We start from the raw sequence: 15165 nt of genomic DNA, 5'->3' as shown, positions 1-15165 counted from the left end.
ACGAAGTTAGATCTACGCGCTCTTTAAGCCGGAATCCCACCGGTCTGCTTTGAACCTTCACTAGCTACATCGCTCTTATATCTTCTGCTTTGTTTTGCATTCCAAATTGACACAATTCCATGGCCATGGGCTCGACACTTAGCTTGGATGTGCTATGGATTCGCCCAAGGGTGCGTCTGCGTAGGGGTTTGGACTTCGGATCATGAATGTGGACATGGTGCACTTTCTCTTTATCCACGAGTGAATGACATGATAGGCTTTAATCTACATTCAACCCTTTTAGTACCATACTTTCCATGGAAGACCACGCATGCCCGTCATCATCGCTACACAGGCCATATGGGCAAGGATACCGTCTTTGTACCCTCCACAGAAGACAGAAGGGGAGTATGAGCACTCTTTTCACTTCTCCTTTATACCTAGCAGAACAATTGAGTCTGTGGAGGATGCTCCCGTGGTAATACTAGCTCAATTGGTGTTAAATCAACTGTTTGGATGACCTATGTATCTACTTTTCAACGTCAGTGCCATAGCGGATAGTCTTCCTGGCCAAGATGCGACAACTTCAAGAGGCAAGAGTCATTTGAACCCATTCGGGGCTCTTTTCACCCCATCACAGTGGTTTTATATTCTGCTCTCTGACATGGGCTTGGTGGTGACCGGGTCTATACTAGTGGCACTATGCACAGAATACGGTTTACAGCAGGTTTCTCAGTTGTAATTTCTGCCATATATCTGGATCAACCAAACTGGACTAGTAAGTGGATGACCCTGGGAATCTTCAAGTTTGTTATCACTTTCAAGTCAAAATTAACTTGTCTTTTTGTTTAGTCTCTATTACATATCTTCATCATACTCATCTGTCTCTGCCCCATTACGGAGATCAAACCTGGAGTTATCCCAAGGGGTCGTTATCTACAATAGATCGCACAGCTGGGCTCCTTGGTCGTCACTCTTTTCACGACATTATTGACATTCACGTGGTTCACCATCTTTTCCCGACGGTTCCATTTTATCGAGCTGAAGAGGCAACTCGTGCAATTCGACCACTTCTTGGTTCGCATTATAATAAGCAAAAAAGCAGCTCATTCATTCCTCTGGAACTTATCTTCTACGTTCCGCCTCTGCAAGTTTGTCTCGGAAGGTGTCCCCGCCACGCCGAATGAAGGTCAGGAATATTCAGATGGAAAATTGACAAGGCTATTCTCGATAACAGATTGAAGCTCTGGACCGTCTTCGATGACTTCATAATGCATGCGGGCTTGAGGACTTTGAATTTGGGGGCCTACACTTTGCGGGCTTAGAACTTGCATTCGAGATTGAAGTACATGAGTGAATATGGATAGGGAAAATTGAAATAAATTACAACAGAGCACAAACAATCAGGAAGAGTTTATCATGACAATTTTGGCTTGAGAGCCCCGTACTGGGCATGATTGTCGAGTATCATTCCCCCTGGCGACTGCTGCGACCCCCCTTGACCTATATGATCTACCTCAAAACGTCATCTAACACATACGACCACAGGGTGTGGAAAACAGGGCTTCCCGTCCGCTCAGCCGTACTTAAGCCACACGCCGGTCAGTTAGTAGTATGGTGGGTGACCACATGCGAATCCTGACTGTTGTATGTTTTTATTTGCATTTCTTATTTTTATTCGTTGGGGAAGCTTTCTTGCCGCCCTACTCTTCAGCTCAGTCAGCCCATTCACCTGAATGCCCTGAACACCCCTGAAGCGCTGACGTGGCCCCTCGGTTAAACTTCTCCCTCTCTCCCACCCTCCTCCTGCTCATCTCCCAGTCCCAGATTTTTCAAAATTCACACTTCCTCATTCATTGTCCAAGGAAACATATTTCACATTAATTATTCACAAGAATTCAGCTTGTAACCCTATCTTGACTTTGGTGAAGGGTGATGACCTCCAGCTGATCATAAGAGTCCTCGTAATTCTCAATTTCCGCATTATCCTCATCAACAATGGCAAATATTTTAACCACCGACGTAGCTTCTTTGACCACATTCAACAAAATGTCTAAGAGGTTATCGAAGCTGCAGCTGCAGCGGTCCAGACGATCCAAAAGTATGTATGTGGTGGGAAAAAAACTCAGCAGTCTTGTTAGTACTTTGCAAGGATCCAAAGGCAGTTTGGCCTGCCAACGGGTGTGCTGCATTTCCTCCTCAATGTCGGTCTTGATACCTGGTTTTGCCAAAATTTCTGGCTTAGATTTGAGTAGTTGCCATATGATGTTTGTCAGCACCAGGTAAGCAGGAGGCGCGCAGTGCTGCCAGGGATCAGTCTGGACAAAGTAGCTGATTGGCCCCCAGGGTTTCAGATTATCTATCAGTCCTAATATGGAGAGTGAAAGCCACGAGTGGCCATCTCTTTGCGAGATCGTTCTACCTTTCAAGATAAGTAGCGAGGACTTATTTGTCTCTTTCCAGCGGACGTAAGTAGGTTCGGAAAGAAGGAGATCGAAGGTAAATCTCCGGTAATGCTTTGGAGAACCGGACGGCTCTTGAAGAGCCTTCGTATAAATTTTGTTTGTAAATGGGTCGACTTGACTAGGCCGAAACAACTGGTAGATCTTGTTGAGTTCAGTTTGCTGGTTGGCCTTCGTAATTGCTATTGAAATGTCATTAGATAGCACTGCAAGATTGCAATGGTGCAAAATCACCAGTAGTCCGATCTTCAACAATTCGTAGGCGCTCTTGTGAAACGATGATTGATACTTTCTCGCATTCTTCCAGGTGGACGTGTATTTTCTTTGCAGTGTCATCTATATTCCTTGGCAGTCGATTCAATACTGCATACCCGATTCTTCCTTTCCGTTTGTTAGTATCGGCCTGTCTTGGAAACCCGAGGAATATCTTACTCAAGGGATTGCATTTAAAGTAGCAAATACATGCCCTAGCAAACAACAAGATATTGCTGTATATAATGTCTATATGATGCGCAATTTCTTCCGTCGGGTCGAGCTTGTATAATCGGTCCACGCGAGGGAAGGCTCGCTGGAAGCCCTCCAATTCATACTGAATATTATCTTCAATATTCTGTTTATTGACTGCGGTCTTCAACTGTTGGAAAAACTGTTCATCGTTGAACGGGAAATCAGCACTTACCTTTAACAAAACAGACAATGTGGAATAAGCGATTGCTCCGAAGTGATTGTCCACAAGCTTCAAAATCTCGATTATCCCGGAATAATCATCTATAAAGGTTGAAAAAGCAGCCAGAAAGCGTTGCAAACTCTTGGCGCCTTTTCGTTTGCTCTTCCACGAATCTCGTTTATGAAACACCTCCCGTAGCTTTTGCGTAGATATATCAATGGCTTCTTTTGTTCTAGCCTCTCCTTCTGACAAGTATGCCCGCCCGAAGGCACGGTGAGAATCACTTGATATAAATAACTGGGGCAAAGTCTCCCTATTTCACGTGAATATATAGATGCTGTATTGAAATTTCGTCGTTCCTTACCTTGAACGGCGGTCTTGGAGCCATCTTTGCCACCTAGCAGGTGTCTCTCCTGAAGGGTTCATGATTTGGTTATCGTTGTTCTGGAGCAGGAACTCACAAGTTAGTTGTACAACTCAAACCCTCCTATTCTAACTCTCCTTGGTTGGAAGTAAAAAATAATAAGCCATAGCCCCTACACCGACACTGCGCCTCGATGAATAACGACCCCTCAGTATCTACAGCGCCACGTCAGAGCCATGCTGCGCAAGGAAAGATTTGGCTAGGCGCTTACTGCTCTATAGCCTACCAAAACCCCTGCACCGGCACTGCGCCTCGATGGATAACGACCCCTCAGTATCTACAGCGCCACGTCAGAGCCATGCTGCGCAAGGAAAGATTTGGCTAGGCGCTTACTGCTCTATAGCCAACCATAGCCCCTGTAATGAACTGCGCCTCGATGTACGGTGACCTCTCAGTATCCGTAGCGACCGACACCATGCATCCCACAGCGCCACGTCACAGCTGCGATGCACAAGGAAGCACATAGCTAGGCTGTAATTCATTGTCCCTCACCGCCTATGGACGCCCACCGAAGAATTTTTACCCTTATAATAGCAAGCCCAGTCGTGATACTTGGCATGTTCTAGAAACTTTCCTGGTGACGAGGCTTACAATATACCTGATATCACCTTGACTTTATCGTCACCTCTCCTCGCCTTGAATCCCGTAGCCCAATTTTTGAAAATCAAAGGACCTAGCTGGGCGCTATTTCAGCCCCACACTCCACAGCCTAAGATATTCTACTGAAACATAAACCCCAGATCGACTTGATTTTCGTGCTCAGTTTCAAAGAACATCTTAGGTCAGACTTCTAAAGGCAAATCTCCAATATTTTTCACTTGACCTTAGAAAGGATCTTGTAGATCTATGATCCGACATGCAAGAACACCACGCAAGATTATCATCGCCTCCGAGACACTGATAAGTCACTAACATTCTCATAGATTGAAAATCGGGATGGAATACCCTTTCATTCAACGCTAAATACCCATAAAGAGTTGGCCATTACGAGAAACATTGCTTCTAATGGTCATTATAGTCATCGTTCTGACCGATACAAACAAGAAACTCATCCAGTTAGCACAGGGTCTTGGATGAGCCCTAATGGGCATATTATATCAGATGAGGACCAACTGAAGGGACGTCATTATCCTTTCAACTACAAACTCAGCCTTACCGAGCCACGAGAGGTGTTGATGCTTTCCATTACATCCCCGAAACTGACAGCTTTTCTGGCCGACGTATCAAACGAATTTGGGAGCCATTGGGATGACAAGTTTGTCGAGACTCAGCCCTCGCAGACAGAATGTAACCTCTGGCGTATTATTTGGTGCTGGAATTTGGTTTCTGGGCGTCAACTCGACTCGTCGAACAGCCAAGCAAGAGATGAGTTATATAATCTTGTCAATGTCCTCAAGGACTTTAAGCCACTCGATGAAGTGATCCAAATGAGCGACGCTCAAAAGAAGTACGGAACTATTGTTTTTGACAATTTATGGTCTCTTTTCCCTCCAGGAGAGATTATATTTGCGGCATCAGATGCACAACTTCAGGTACTGCTAGTCAACCAGGCTTCATACAAAAGCATTGCGATGGGCATTCGATCGGCTTCCGCCAATAAAGTAATGGAGATCTCTTGCTGCTACTATGGTAAGACTAAATTTTTATTTTAAAAATGCCACTAACTTATTGGTACCTCCGATATAGATTTTGATGGGCAAAGATTCAATAGATATAATAAGCTTGTGGAGATTTCCTATTTTGAGCGCAGCCGGGCAATTGATTCTCTCTCCTATTACCCTCTCATCTACCACCGGAATGAGAGAGATGTTAGGAAAGAATTGCAAGCTCGTGGGTCTCAATTTCGCGAATTTTGCACCGGAAAAATGGACGAACGAATGTTTGATTACGACGGAGACCTAGTGCGTATCCCGAATCCATTGAGCACGAACTCACATTCTCGTGGTGATTTCCTGAAATACTACGGAGAATTCATGAGAAATGAAGATTCAGGCAGGTTTTGGAAAACAAGTCCTGTGAGGCTCTTTCCTTCCCTTAGGTGTGGAATTTCGAGCTGATTAAGGCCTTGCAGTATACAGGCAGAGTCATTATCGATGTCGGATCTTACTTAGAATTCGGAACCTATATGGAAGTGGGACTCCGCATTAACAAAGGATCTGGGGTAATAAAATGCATGACCTAAACTATGGCCTGTATTATTGCTGACGCTATTGCAGTGTCGCTGTTACAAGTGCCTTCATAATTTCAAAATGAGACGCAGATTAGGTATACTCTATGACGATGTCTGCAAAAATGAAGATGGAGTCTGGCCCGAATTCGACTCAACTCAACTCATGCTTTGTTCTCCATATATCAAGGGCTATGCACTGGCGACGAAGAGGTGGACCCATTTGCTGGTCAACAACATCAAGAAATTGAAGAAGAGAATTGAAGAAGACGCTTTTAATAGCCTTGTCATGCCGCAACCGAATATCAAGAATTTGATACTCCGCCTCGTTCAGAACCATTCAAATATGAGCACCGATAACGCCCCCGGCGTCCCGGCTAAGCTAGAGGATGTGATCGAAGGTAAAGGAGGAGGTCTTGTGCTCCTCTTTTATGGTTAGTACTTCTAGCCTCTGCTTTAAATTATTGATGCAAATGAAGATTTAGGTGCCCCGGGCGTTGGAAAGAGCTTGACAGCCGGTATAGCACGTCCCAATTTATGCTAGTTTCACTACTTATACTTCGCAGAAAGCATAGCTAAATACACTGGAAAGCCCCTTCTCAAAGTCAGGTATGTTCAAAAGCGCCCGACTTTATGTCACTACTGTTAAGATTTCACACAGCGTTGCCGACTTCGGAACCGACGTCAGCTTAGTAGAGGGAAAATTGGAGGAGACATTCCAGATCGCCAGCAGATGGCGCGCGGTACTTTTATTTGATGAGGCTGACGTATTCCTCGAAGCACGCGCAACTGAAGGCAATTTAGATCGAAATGCTATGGCGTCTGGTTGGGACCCAAACTTACACTGCATCCCTCGTACTAGACTAACCTCGCACAGTGTTTCTGAAGGTACTCGAATATTACCAGGGAATTCTTATCTTAACCACAAATCGTATGTTTCTGTCTGTTTCTTCTCACGTCTTCCGCCTAAGCGTTGAAATATAGGGGTCCGCACTTTTGATATCGCCGTCCAGTCCCGGGTCCACCTCGCAGTGCGATTCCAGGATTTTGGTGCAAAAGATCAGAAATTAATTTTTGAGATGTTCCTGAACAAAATGACCAGCGATGTCGTTGATCGGAAAAAGATCAATCAATGGCTGGACGAGCGCTTTGAAGATCACGGTTCACGTAATGGTGAACAGTTGAACGGCCGACAAATCCGAAACATACTGTCATCCGCTGTTGCCTTGGCTCGATCGGAGAACAGAAAGCTTCAGCTCAGTCACATCAAAACGATGTGGAACAATATCAAAGAATTTCAGGCACATCTTCATGAACAGACCATTCTAGCAAAGAAGAGAAATGAGTGAATGCCAGTCCTTGCTTTCGGGATGAATTGATTTTTGGGAGCCAAAAATAATGCTCTCTAAACAAAGCAGGCGGCTGATTAGTCTACATATCGTGGCAGGAATGACAGAGCCGTGTGCAACCTCTTTCAAATTCATTTTCCAAATGTGACATTCTGTCTTTGATTTTTTCGATTATCAACACCACTTTTGGTTAATTCTGACTAAGTTTGTAGCGATGTTGTTATAGATCTGCCTAGATTGAGATAGGGGAGAACTAAAATTTAGTGAATATTACGGGTTTTCTTAGTTAGGTTTGATAGTGAGGTTTGTTCTTATACATTTGTAGAAAGTAGGTATTATGGGCAGTTAGAACTGCCTAGGTACCATAGACGCGCGTGTATATTAGCTTGCCCAGATTAAAGTTGCAACTTGTTTACTCGGTAACCTGCCCTTACATAAATTACAATAAACTTGAATTATATTATAGACCCTCGCTAGCTCGGGTCCGACACCTCAACGAACTTTGCCCCTCTAACGAACAATTCTACCATAATTCAACTTTGACTAGCTATATTATGCAATATATACCATATTTTCTTGATTCTTCTTATAGAATATGAATTTCTAATAGGTAGAGAATATATATAGAGCTTTTCTAGCGTTTTAAACGTCTTCCTGTACGTCTATAACGTAATCCACTACCGAGCCGCCAGAACCACCGAGCCGCCAGGCTAACACGAAACGCGTCAATTAATTAGACCTTCCTTCTTCAACCACCCACTATGCCACCAATTCGCACCCAAAATAGTCAAAAATTGACAGAACAAGAGGGACGGATATTACTAGCTATTCAGGCTATTAAGAAACAAGAACAGCTCTCTATTAGTGCAGCAGCACGCTATTTCAACGTGCCTCGTACAACCCTCCGCGATCGACTACACGGCCACCAAAACCGACGCGAAACACGTGCAAACGGTCATAAATTGACTGAAATTGAGGAAGAATCGCTTCAAAAATGGATACTTTCTATGGATAATCGTGGAGCAGCCCCTCGGCCTACTACTGTACGAGAAATGGCAAATCTACTACTATCCGCACGTGGATCGACCCCAGTTCAAACAGTTGGCGAAAATTGGGTCAATAAATACGTGAAAAGACACCCACAGCTTTCAACCCGATTCTCTAGACGCTATAATTACGAGCGTGCGAAATGCGAAGATACAAAGATTATTCAAGAATGGTTTGATCTTGTTCAAAAATCAATCCTTGAAAATGGTATTGACCCGGACGATATCTATAACTTCGATGAGACTGGTTTTGCAATGGGCTTAATCGCAACTGCAAGGATTATAACAAGAGCCGAATACTACGGTCGGAGAGCACTTTTACAACCTGGAAATCGCCAGTGGGTAACTGCAATTGAGTGTATAGGTGCGTCGGGGTGGGCACTTCCTCCGTGTATTGTTTTTAAGGGCAAAGTCTATATTAAAGGTTGGGGTGATAGTCTTCCAAGGGATTGGCGACTTGAAGTTAGTCCAAATGGATGGACCTCTGATGAAATTGGACTTCGCTGGCTTGAAAAAGTCTTTATTCCTTTAACTTTTCCTCGTACAAAGGGGAAATATCGACTTTTAATCCTTGATGGTCACGGAAGTCATTTAACTCCAAAGTTTGATAAACTTTGTAGTGAAAATGATATAATTCCAATTTGTATGCCAGCACATTCCTCGCACCTTTTACAGCCTCTTGATGTTGGATGTTTTGCGGTTTTAAAACGTTCGTACGGTCGACTTATCGAGAATCAAATGCGGATTGGGATCAATCATATCGATAAATTTGATTTCCTCGAAGTTTACCCTTCTGCCCGAGACGAAGTATTCAAATTGGAGACAATCAAAAATAGCTTCGCAGCAGCTGGTTTAGTCCCATTCAACCCTGATCGAGTTATTTCAAAGCTTGATATTCAACTTCGAACACCTACTCCCCCCTCAAGCCGGGGTAGTGAGTGGGAGCCAAAAACACCTTCGAACTATATCCAATTACAAAAGCAAGCATCTTCGATTAAAGTACTACTAAAACAACGCTCACAGAGCCCACCAAGTCCGCTAAATTCTATGCTCAACCAGATTTTAAAAGCTTGCCAAATCAATATGCAATCAAATGCTTTTCTCGAGAAAGAAATAAGCGATTTACGCGCTGGAATGGAGAAGAAGAAGCAAAAAAGGACTAGATCTAGGCAGCAGATACCACGTGAAACAGGCCTATCAGTTGCAGAGCTTCAAGACTTTATTGATCCATTGGCTATACCCCCAGTAGTACAAGGAGTAAGGCGGGCCCAGAGGCCACAACTACCTTTGCAACCACGTACGAGAGCCTTACCAAAGTGTGGATTATGTGGGAATGAGGGACATAAAAGAAACGTATGTCCAAATAGAGCTATATAGGTTATAATATCAATGAATTAATATTTTGGTTGATATAATTGCGTTTAAATCTATTAGGTATGGATTGCCTGGCGGCTCGGTGGTTCTGGCGGCTCGGTAGTGGATTACGTTATTCACGTCGAAGTTCCATCATAATATTCTTCCACATCGGTCGTAGCTTGTTAATAGCCTCTAAATTAGTCAATTTTTGCTTATTTCTCTTCATTTTCCCCACATCTGAAGAAGATATGATACCTCGTGATTTTATGGTAGAATATGCTATATTCCGCCGCGTATTACGGGCTGCGCTTGTAGATTGAGTTTGTTTAATCTCTCGATGTATCTTATTGAGATGATATAAGGTGGATTGTGCACCTTTTGAGAGCTTCTGAATTATCTGACTTTGGCTAGAGAATTCTCGATTTAGATCTAAAAGCCTTGTTTTAAGCCTTTTAATCCGTGAGATTATCTTTGGAGTGCTGATATTGGTAGAATTTGATATTCGTGAAGATGATGGTGAAGATGGTAGAGATGGTGTTTGAGGCCGATATTTAACCAATTTTTCACACATAATATTAGGGTTTATAGGCCAAAGACCAGATAATTTAAACCCTAGGCGAATTGTGTGTAATTTAAAGGTTTTCTTTCGAATTTTAGAGATCGTAGCAAGAAAATCTTACTTTGAAAACTTTATATAACCAGTAACCGTTGTAGCCTCAATTGCCGCACTATGATAGTACTTATAGATATGAAATACACCAATATTAAGAGGTTAGAGAAGATGACTTATATGTGGAGGAAGGAAAAAGAGTAAGATCTTCTTATCTTCACAGAATTTGATGAATTCGTACGTCAAATATGACCCAAATCCATCATAAATTAGCATTCTCCATATTCCTTTTATTCATAATCGAGTTAACTTTTCGAATAATTAGATCCATTAATACGCAAGAAGGTCATTAATATAACCAGAATCGGTAACGGCAATACATTCATTAATAAGATCTTCGAACCAACGATTTTGAAGTTGACGAGCGTTTAAAATAATCAAAGGTGGTGTAGAAAAACCATCGGTTGAAACTGCCTTAACAACAGTCACATATTCTCAATTCGTACGATTTCTAGCCACAATTTTTCGACGAGGATCACGAGTAATAATCCATTAATCCTTTCCAACACCAATTTAGAAACCAGTTTTATCAAAATTGTAGAGGTCTTCTAGTTGAATTCCGTATTGATCAATTACAGCTTGATACCTTAAAAACCATTCTTAAATTACTTTCTTATCTTGTGCAAGAAGACGTTCAATATCAAGGCTTTTCCGACGTCTCGTACGATACTCCGGGTGTCGCTCAAGCCATCGTTTTAACCACTTTTCTCCAATATTAGGAGGTTCGGATGGGTTAGATTGTTGTAGAATTAATATTGCAGTTACAAGAATTTGGGCTCGCTTGACTAATTTTCCGTTTTGATCATTATAATCAATCCAATCACATAAAGCCTTTTCTTGCGCTGGATCAAGCTTCCGACCGGTGTAACGAGGTTGAAATTTCGATTTTCTTCCATTCCATCGGGCCTTAAGCCGCTGGTAAGGTAGGTTGAATTCTCGTGCTGTTTTGGCAATATTCGTTCGTGATTAAGCGTGAAGATCCTCAATTGCCTTCTCAATCCGTTTCTCAATTTCTGAATTTATAGAGCTCATATTGGTGGTGTGGGAAGAAGTTGAAGGAAAACAGTGGAATTTGGGAAGAAATGTTCGTTGGGGGCAAAGTTCGTTAAACTGTCGGACCCGAGCTAGCAAGGGTCTGTAATATAATTAAAATTTATTGTAATTTATGTAAGGGCCGGTTAATTCTAATAAAGCATCTTTAGGCGGTTGAACAGTCCTAAAACTCGGCTTACGGTACACTAAATAGAGCGGCGAGCCGCTCACGCCCAAACCGTGGGCGCTAGGTGACCGCAGCCATATAATAACTGTTGTATGTTTTTGTTTACTTCTTTTTATGGATTCGTTGGAAAATCCCCTCTTGTCGCCCTAGTCTTATCAGTCCCTCCAGGCATTCACCCTGAATCCCATTATTTTGTACCAGATGTCCTGTCCGCGCCCGTAGCGCTGCATTTGAAGTCTGGAAACAAAAAAGACACCTCTAGGTGCCCCCTCGGGCTTTTTCAAGTTTGGCGTAGTATCGGTAATTCATTCTATAGTCTCAGGTTAATAGTATTTACAACAGCCCTAACTATAGAAAAGAACCTCGCAGGAAACCTATAGAATACCCTGTACAAACCTTGGAAATAGTAAGTCTAAAATTACCACAGAACAGCATTTAATATATTGAATATAATAAAATCTATTATGTTAATAGCTCAAACTATTTTCCAAATAAACTTTGCAAGCCTTTCGGACTACTCAAATCCCAAAAGAAAAACAATAACAATAACAAAAAAACAAAAAAGAAAACCCGATAGTGAAGCAGGAAAGGGATTACAGATATTACGCTAAACCTAAACCGAATATGCGGGCTTTTTCACTATCCAGGTAGCTGCCAAGTTAAAGAGACTTCTAGCTGCCTTATGACTTCTGCTAATGGATACTACCGAGTTTTAAAATCGTTCCCACCATACGAGATCATTGGGAATCGAGATTCTTGGCCCAAATGATTCGAATCGATGACCAGATAGCCACAGGATAGGGTTTGAAGACGCACAGAAGCTAGGAAAGAATTCATTTGAACCTGTTGTGGAAATTGCTAGGGTAGACTCTATTGAATAAAGCTGGAGGGAAATGAGGGTAGCACGCGCAGTCCAGTCCGAGAACATCTTAACACTTGTTCTACCATTCCCGTATTCCAAATAACCCAATTCTTCATTTATCATTCTTCGGTCTCCGTTTCTTCACTATCGACCTCGGACTCCAATTCCGAGTCACTCGGTTCGAATACCCCATCCAAATTTGATCGGCGGCGAGATTTGACCTGGTCGACTGCCAGTTTCAACAGTAAATCGGGGTCTCCCGATTGATTACAACTAGCCCCATCCAAGAGCGCTTCGTAGTCGTGACCAAGCTCCTCAACGAGCGCCAGTAGCATATTTTTAGGGAGGTACCTCCCAGGCGTGCCCCAAAAAGGCTTGCCATTCTCGTCTTCCAATAATTTGGCAGCTCCATGGGAATTTTTCGCCTCATTCATCTGCCAAGCTGAGCGCAAGACTTGAATACAGTAGTGAAAATAGACATACCGCGCCGCGGGTCGAGCAGGGCCAAGAAAATGCAATTTTCGACCATCGAGATCTTGGAATGTAAGGGGGTGATACGGGGTGACTTGATCTCGTAGACGGTCCCATTTTAGATCCAAAACCTTCATTTGATATTCTCGTTGCTCGCAATCCAGCCAATGTTTGAGTGCTTCAAATTTGAACCCGTTATTATCGGGAAGCCAAGGGACAATAGCCAATTTCCCGATATCAAAAACCTCTTCGATTTGCCGGCTTATCAATACCCCATTTCGGGGTGAAAAGAGCTCGCTGTCTTTCTTTTTACCAAAAATAGCATTCATATTGGTTTGCCCATGTTTCCATGGGAAAAGGTGTGCAGCGATGACCAGCTCGGGAGCCTGATACTCCCCAAGGATAGGACACCACAGCCACTTTTGTCCCGGATGATGGGCTTGATATTCTTGGATTAAACGCTGTCGAAACTCTTGTTGAACCCTACTATCGCGTTTGCCAGTCCCCGTTGACTGAATCCCAAGACCAATCTTGGAAGTTGTGAAAAACTGCATGAATGAAGCTCGGAAACCTCTCCATCGACTTGTGGGTTCAAGCTTGTGGAGCTGTCTTTCGCAAATCTTCCTGGATTGTTCTGAGGCTCTGATTTGTTCAATAATTCCCTGTGAATCTTTGTTGGTCTCGCTCCACTCGGCTTCGCTTAATCCCGAGTTGCATATTGAAATTTTGCGCTTAATGTTGGCGTCTTTGAGCTCTAGTTCTTCAAATTTAGCGGCTTGGGTCCAAAAGTTGATATCAAAGGAGGCTTGTGATTTCAAAAAGCTCTTGCCTTTCTTGATTTCGGCCTCGCTCGTGACTTTGCGCTTCTTCAAAACATGGAGTTGGGGCAGGTCCGAATCTCGAATTGATTCTTCGGAATGGCGGCGATTTGGCTCACCGGGTGGCGGAAGTTGGGGGTCTGTATCCATTTTGCAGGGTGTGGGTTTGCAGGGTGTGGGGAAAGATGAGATGGTTACGATTGAAGTCGGGAAGTTGCACTCTTCAACTATGAGGTATTAAGACTCAATTTATTACTCAAGATCCAGGGTTCAAGGCTGCGCTAGTAAGTGCAAAATAGGGTTAGTTCTTCCTAAATTAGGGAAAGTTAGCTCTTGCCGTGGCCATGGAACCCAGCTTCCGGATTATTCTTGGGACATTACGTCAATCTGATATATGAGGATCTGCTCTAAACTGTAGACGTTTAAGGGCTCCATGGTTTGTTTAGCTAGTAAAGCCCAAACGATCTTCGCCATCTGCATTTAGAAATATGGTTATTTTGACCTTTTGACTCTCAGAATAGTTTCATCCTGATTTGATCATCTTTCATCCCATCTTGAATACCTTTAATCTTATCCCTATCCTTTAATCGTAAGTCTTTATGAGCTGACAAAAGGAAGAAAGATTGTTTATAACTTGCATAAAATGCGAGAATGTACCTTATGATGCACAGACTAGTTTTTAGGTGAACAATATTCGGGTGGGTGAATTCTGCCTGGATTACCCTAAAGAGGACTGAATAAGGCGGCGAGCCGCCTATTTCCGAGTCGTGGGCGCTAGGTGATCACAAACTTAGACATAACTGTTGTATGTTTTTTGTTTTTTTTTGTTTTTTTTTGTTTTCTTTTAAAAAAAATCATTTATTTATATTTAATAATGTTCGGTTTGGACTTAAATCGTCTCTTGCCGCCCTACTCTTCAGCCCCAAGTGTTTCCCTGAACCCCGTGAACACCACTATTTTGCACCTGAACACCCTGCACGTGCCTGAAGCTCTGACGTGTCCTTCGTCCCGTGCTTATGTCTACAGTCCACGGGCGTTTTTCCGATTACTACTACGGTGCTGTATGTTTTGCTTGTTCGGATGGAAGCTACATTGACCAAGAATATCCCAATTGACTGCATGTGGCATCTTAGCGTATGCTTGTGTATTAATCAAATAGACTTGGCCTGGGTATGTCAGCTACTGCCCATTTAAGCCACTTCACACATTGAACATCTGATATGGCCACATATCAAGCATCTCTCAGGTGATGACGTTCCATTAACTAGGTTCCCGCAGCTGCACTGCCCAGCTTAAATATTAGAAAAGGGTCACCATTACTAATTTCCAATTTCGGGTAGATGGCCCGTAGAATTATCATGATAAACTTACACAAATCCAAAAGTTGCTAAGCGTTATAACCAGAGATGATCCTCTAAATCGGTGCTTGATCTCTAACTTCTTGGGGTAATATCTGGTGAGACTGTGAAATGAGGCAATGTCCCTTTTCGCGAATACGAGCTCATCACCTACATACTTCGATTGACACAACCTGTGGGAGAATGAACAAATCTTTGCCAGAATGATTGTCTTGCAACTCCTTTGGAGGGTGAAGGATCTCAAAATAGGTTTCCTTTTTTAGAGGCACATGGGGTTAATGTTTGAAGGGTAAATTTATGACCTTACATACACTCAC

At 42.9% G+C, this 15165-nt stretch overlaps 5 protein-coding genes across 5 annotated transcripts; 3 read left to right on the top strand and 2 right to left on the bottom strand.

Moving 5' to 3' along the window:
• Positions 1-1877: 1877 nt before the first annotated feature.
• On the bottom strand, positions 1878-3534 carry N7478_008747 (uncharacterized protein; the record flags this gene model as incomplete). Its single annotated transcript, XM_056924961.1, has 3 exons — positions 1878-2777; positions 3121-3421; positions 3473-3534. The coding sequence occupies 3 exons, from the start codon at positions 3532-3534 to the stop codon at positions 1878-1880; spliced, it is 1263 nt and encodes a 420-aa protein (XP_056777687.1).
• Positions 3535-3665: 131 nt separating this feature from the next.
• On the top strand, positions 3666-5184 carry N7478_008746 (uncharacterized protein; the record flags this gene model as incomplete). The annotated part of the gene is made up of 2 exons (XM_056924960.1): positions 3666-3805; positions 4551-5184. The coding sequence occupies 2 exons, from the start codon at positions 3666-3668 to the stop codon at positions 5182-5184; spliced, it is 774 nt and encodes a 257-aa protein (XP_056777686.1).
• Positions 5185-5865: 681 nt separating this feature from the next.
• N7478_008745 (uncharacterized protein) lies at positions 5866-7048 on the top strand (the record flags this gene model as incomplete). Its single annotated transcript, XM_056924959.1, has 6 exons — positions 5866-6133; positions 6185-6217; positions 6266-6308; positions 6361-6524; positions 6577-6630; positions 6684-7048. The coding sequence occupies 6 exons, from the start codon at positions 5866-5868 to the stop codon at positions 7046-7048; spliced, it is 927 nt and encodes a 308-aa protein (XP_056777685.1).
• A 761-nt stretch (positions 7049-7809) lies between these two features.
• On the top strand, positions 7810-9257 carry N7478_008744 (uncharacterized protein; the record flags this gene model as incomplete). Its single annotated transcript, XM_056924958.1, has 2 exons — positions 7810-9028; positions 9118-9257. The coding sequence occupies 2 exons, from the start codon at positions 7810-7812 to the stop codon at positions 9255-9257; spliced, it is 1359 nt and encodes a 452-aa protein (XP_056777684.1).
• A 3063-nt stretch (positions 9258-12320) lies between these two features.
• N7478_008743 (HNH endonuclease signature motif containing protein) lies at positions 12321-13640 on the bottom strand (the record flags this gene model as incomplete). The annotated part of the gene is made up of 1 exon (XM_056924957.1): positions 12321-13640. The coding sequence occupies one exon, from the start codon at positions 13638-13640 to the stop codon at positions 12321-12323; it is 1320 nt and encodes a 439-aa protein (XP_056777683.1).
• Positions 13641-15165: the final 1525 nt, after the last annotated feature.

Source organism: Penicillium angulare (assembly GCF_028827245.1).
Source record: "Penicillium angulare strain IBT 27051 chromosome Unknown utg000005l_segment0_segment0, whole genome shotgun sequence".
In the NCBI taxonomy this organism is placed as follows: domain Eukaryota; kingdom Fungi; phylum Ascomycota; class Eurotiomycetes; order Eurotiales; family Aspergillaceae; genus Penicillium; species Penicillium angulare.
The sequence above is the reverse complement of the archived record's forward strand: the minus strand, read 5'-3'. Positions and strand labels throughout refer to the sequence as shown.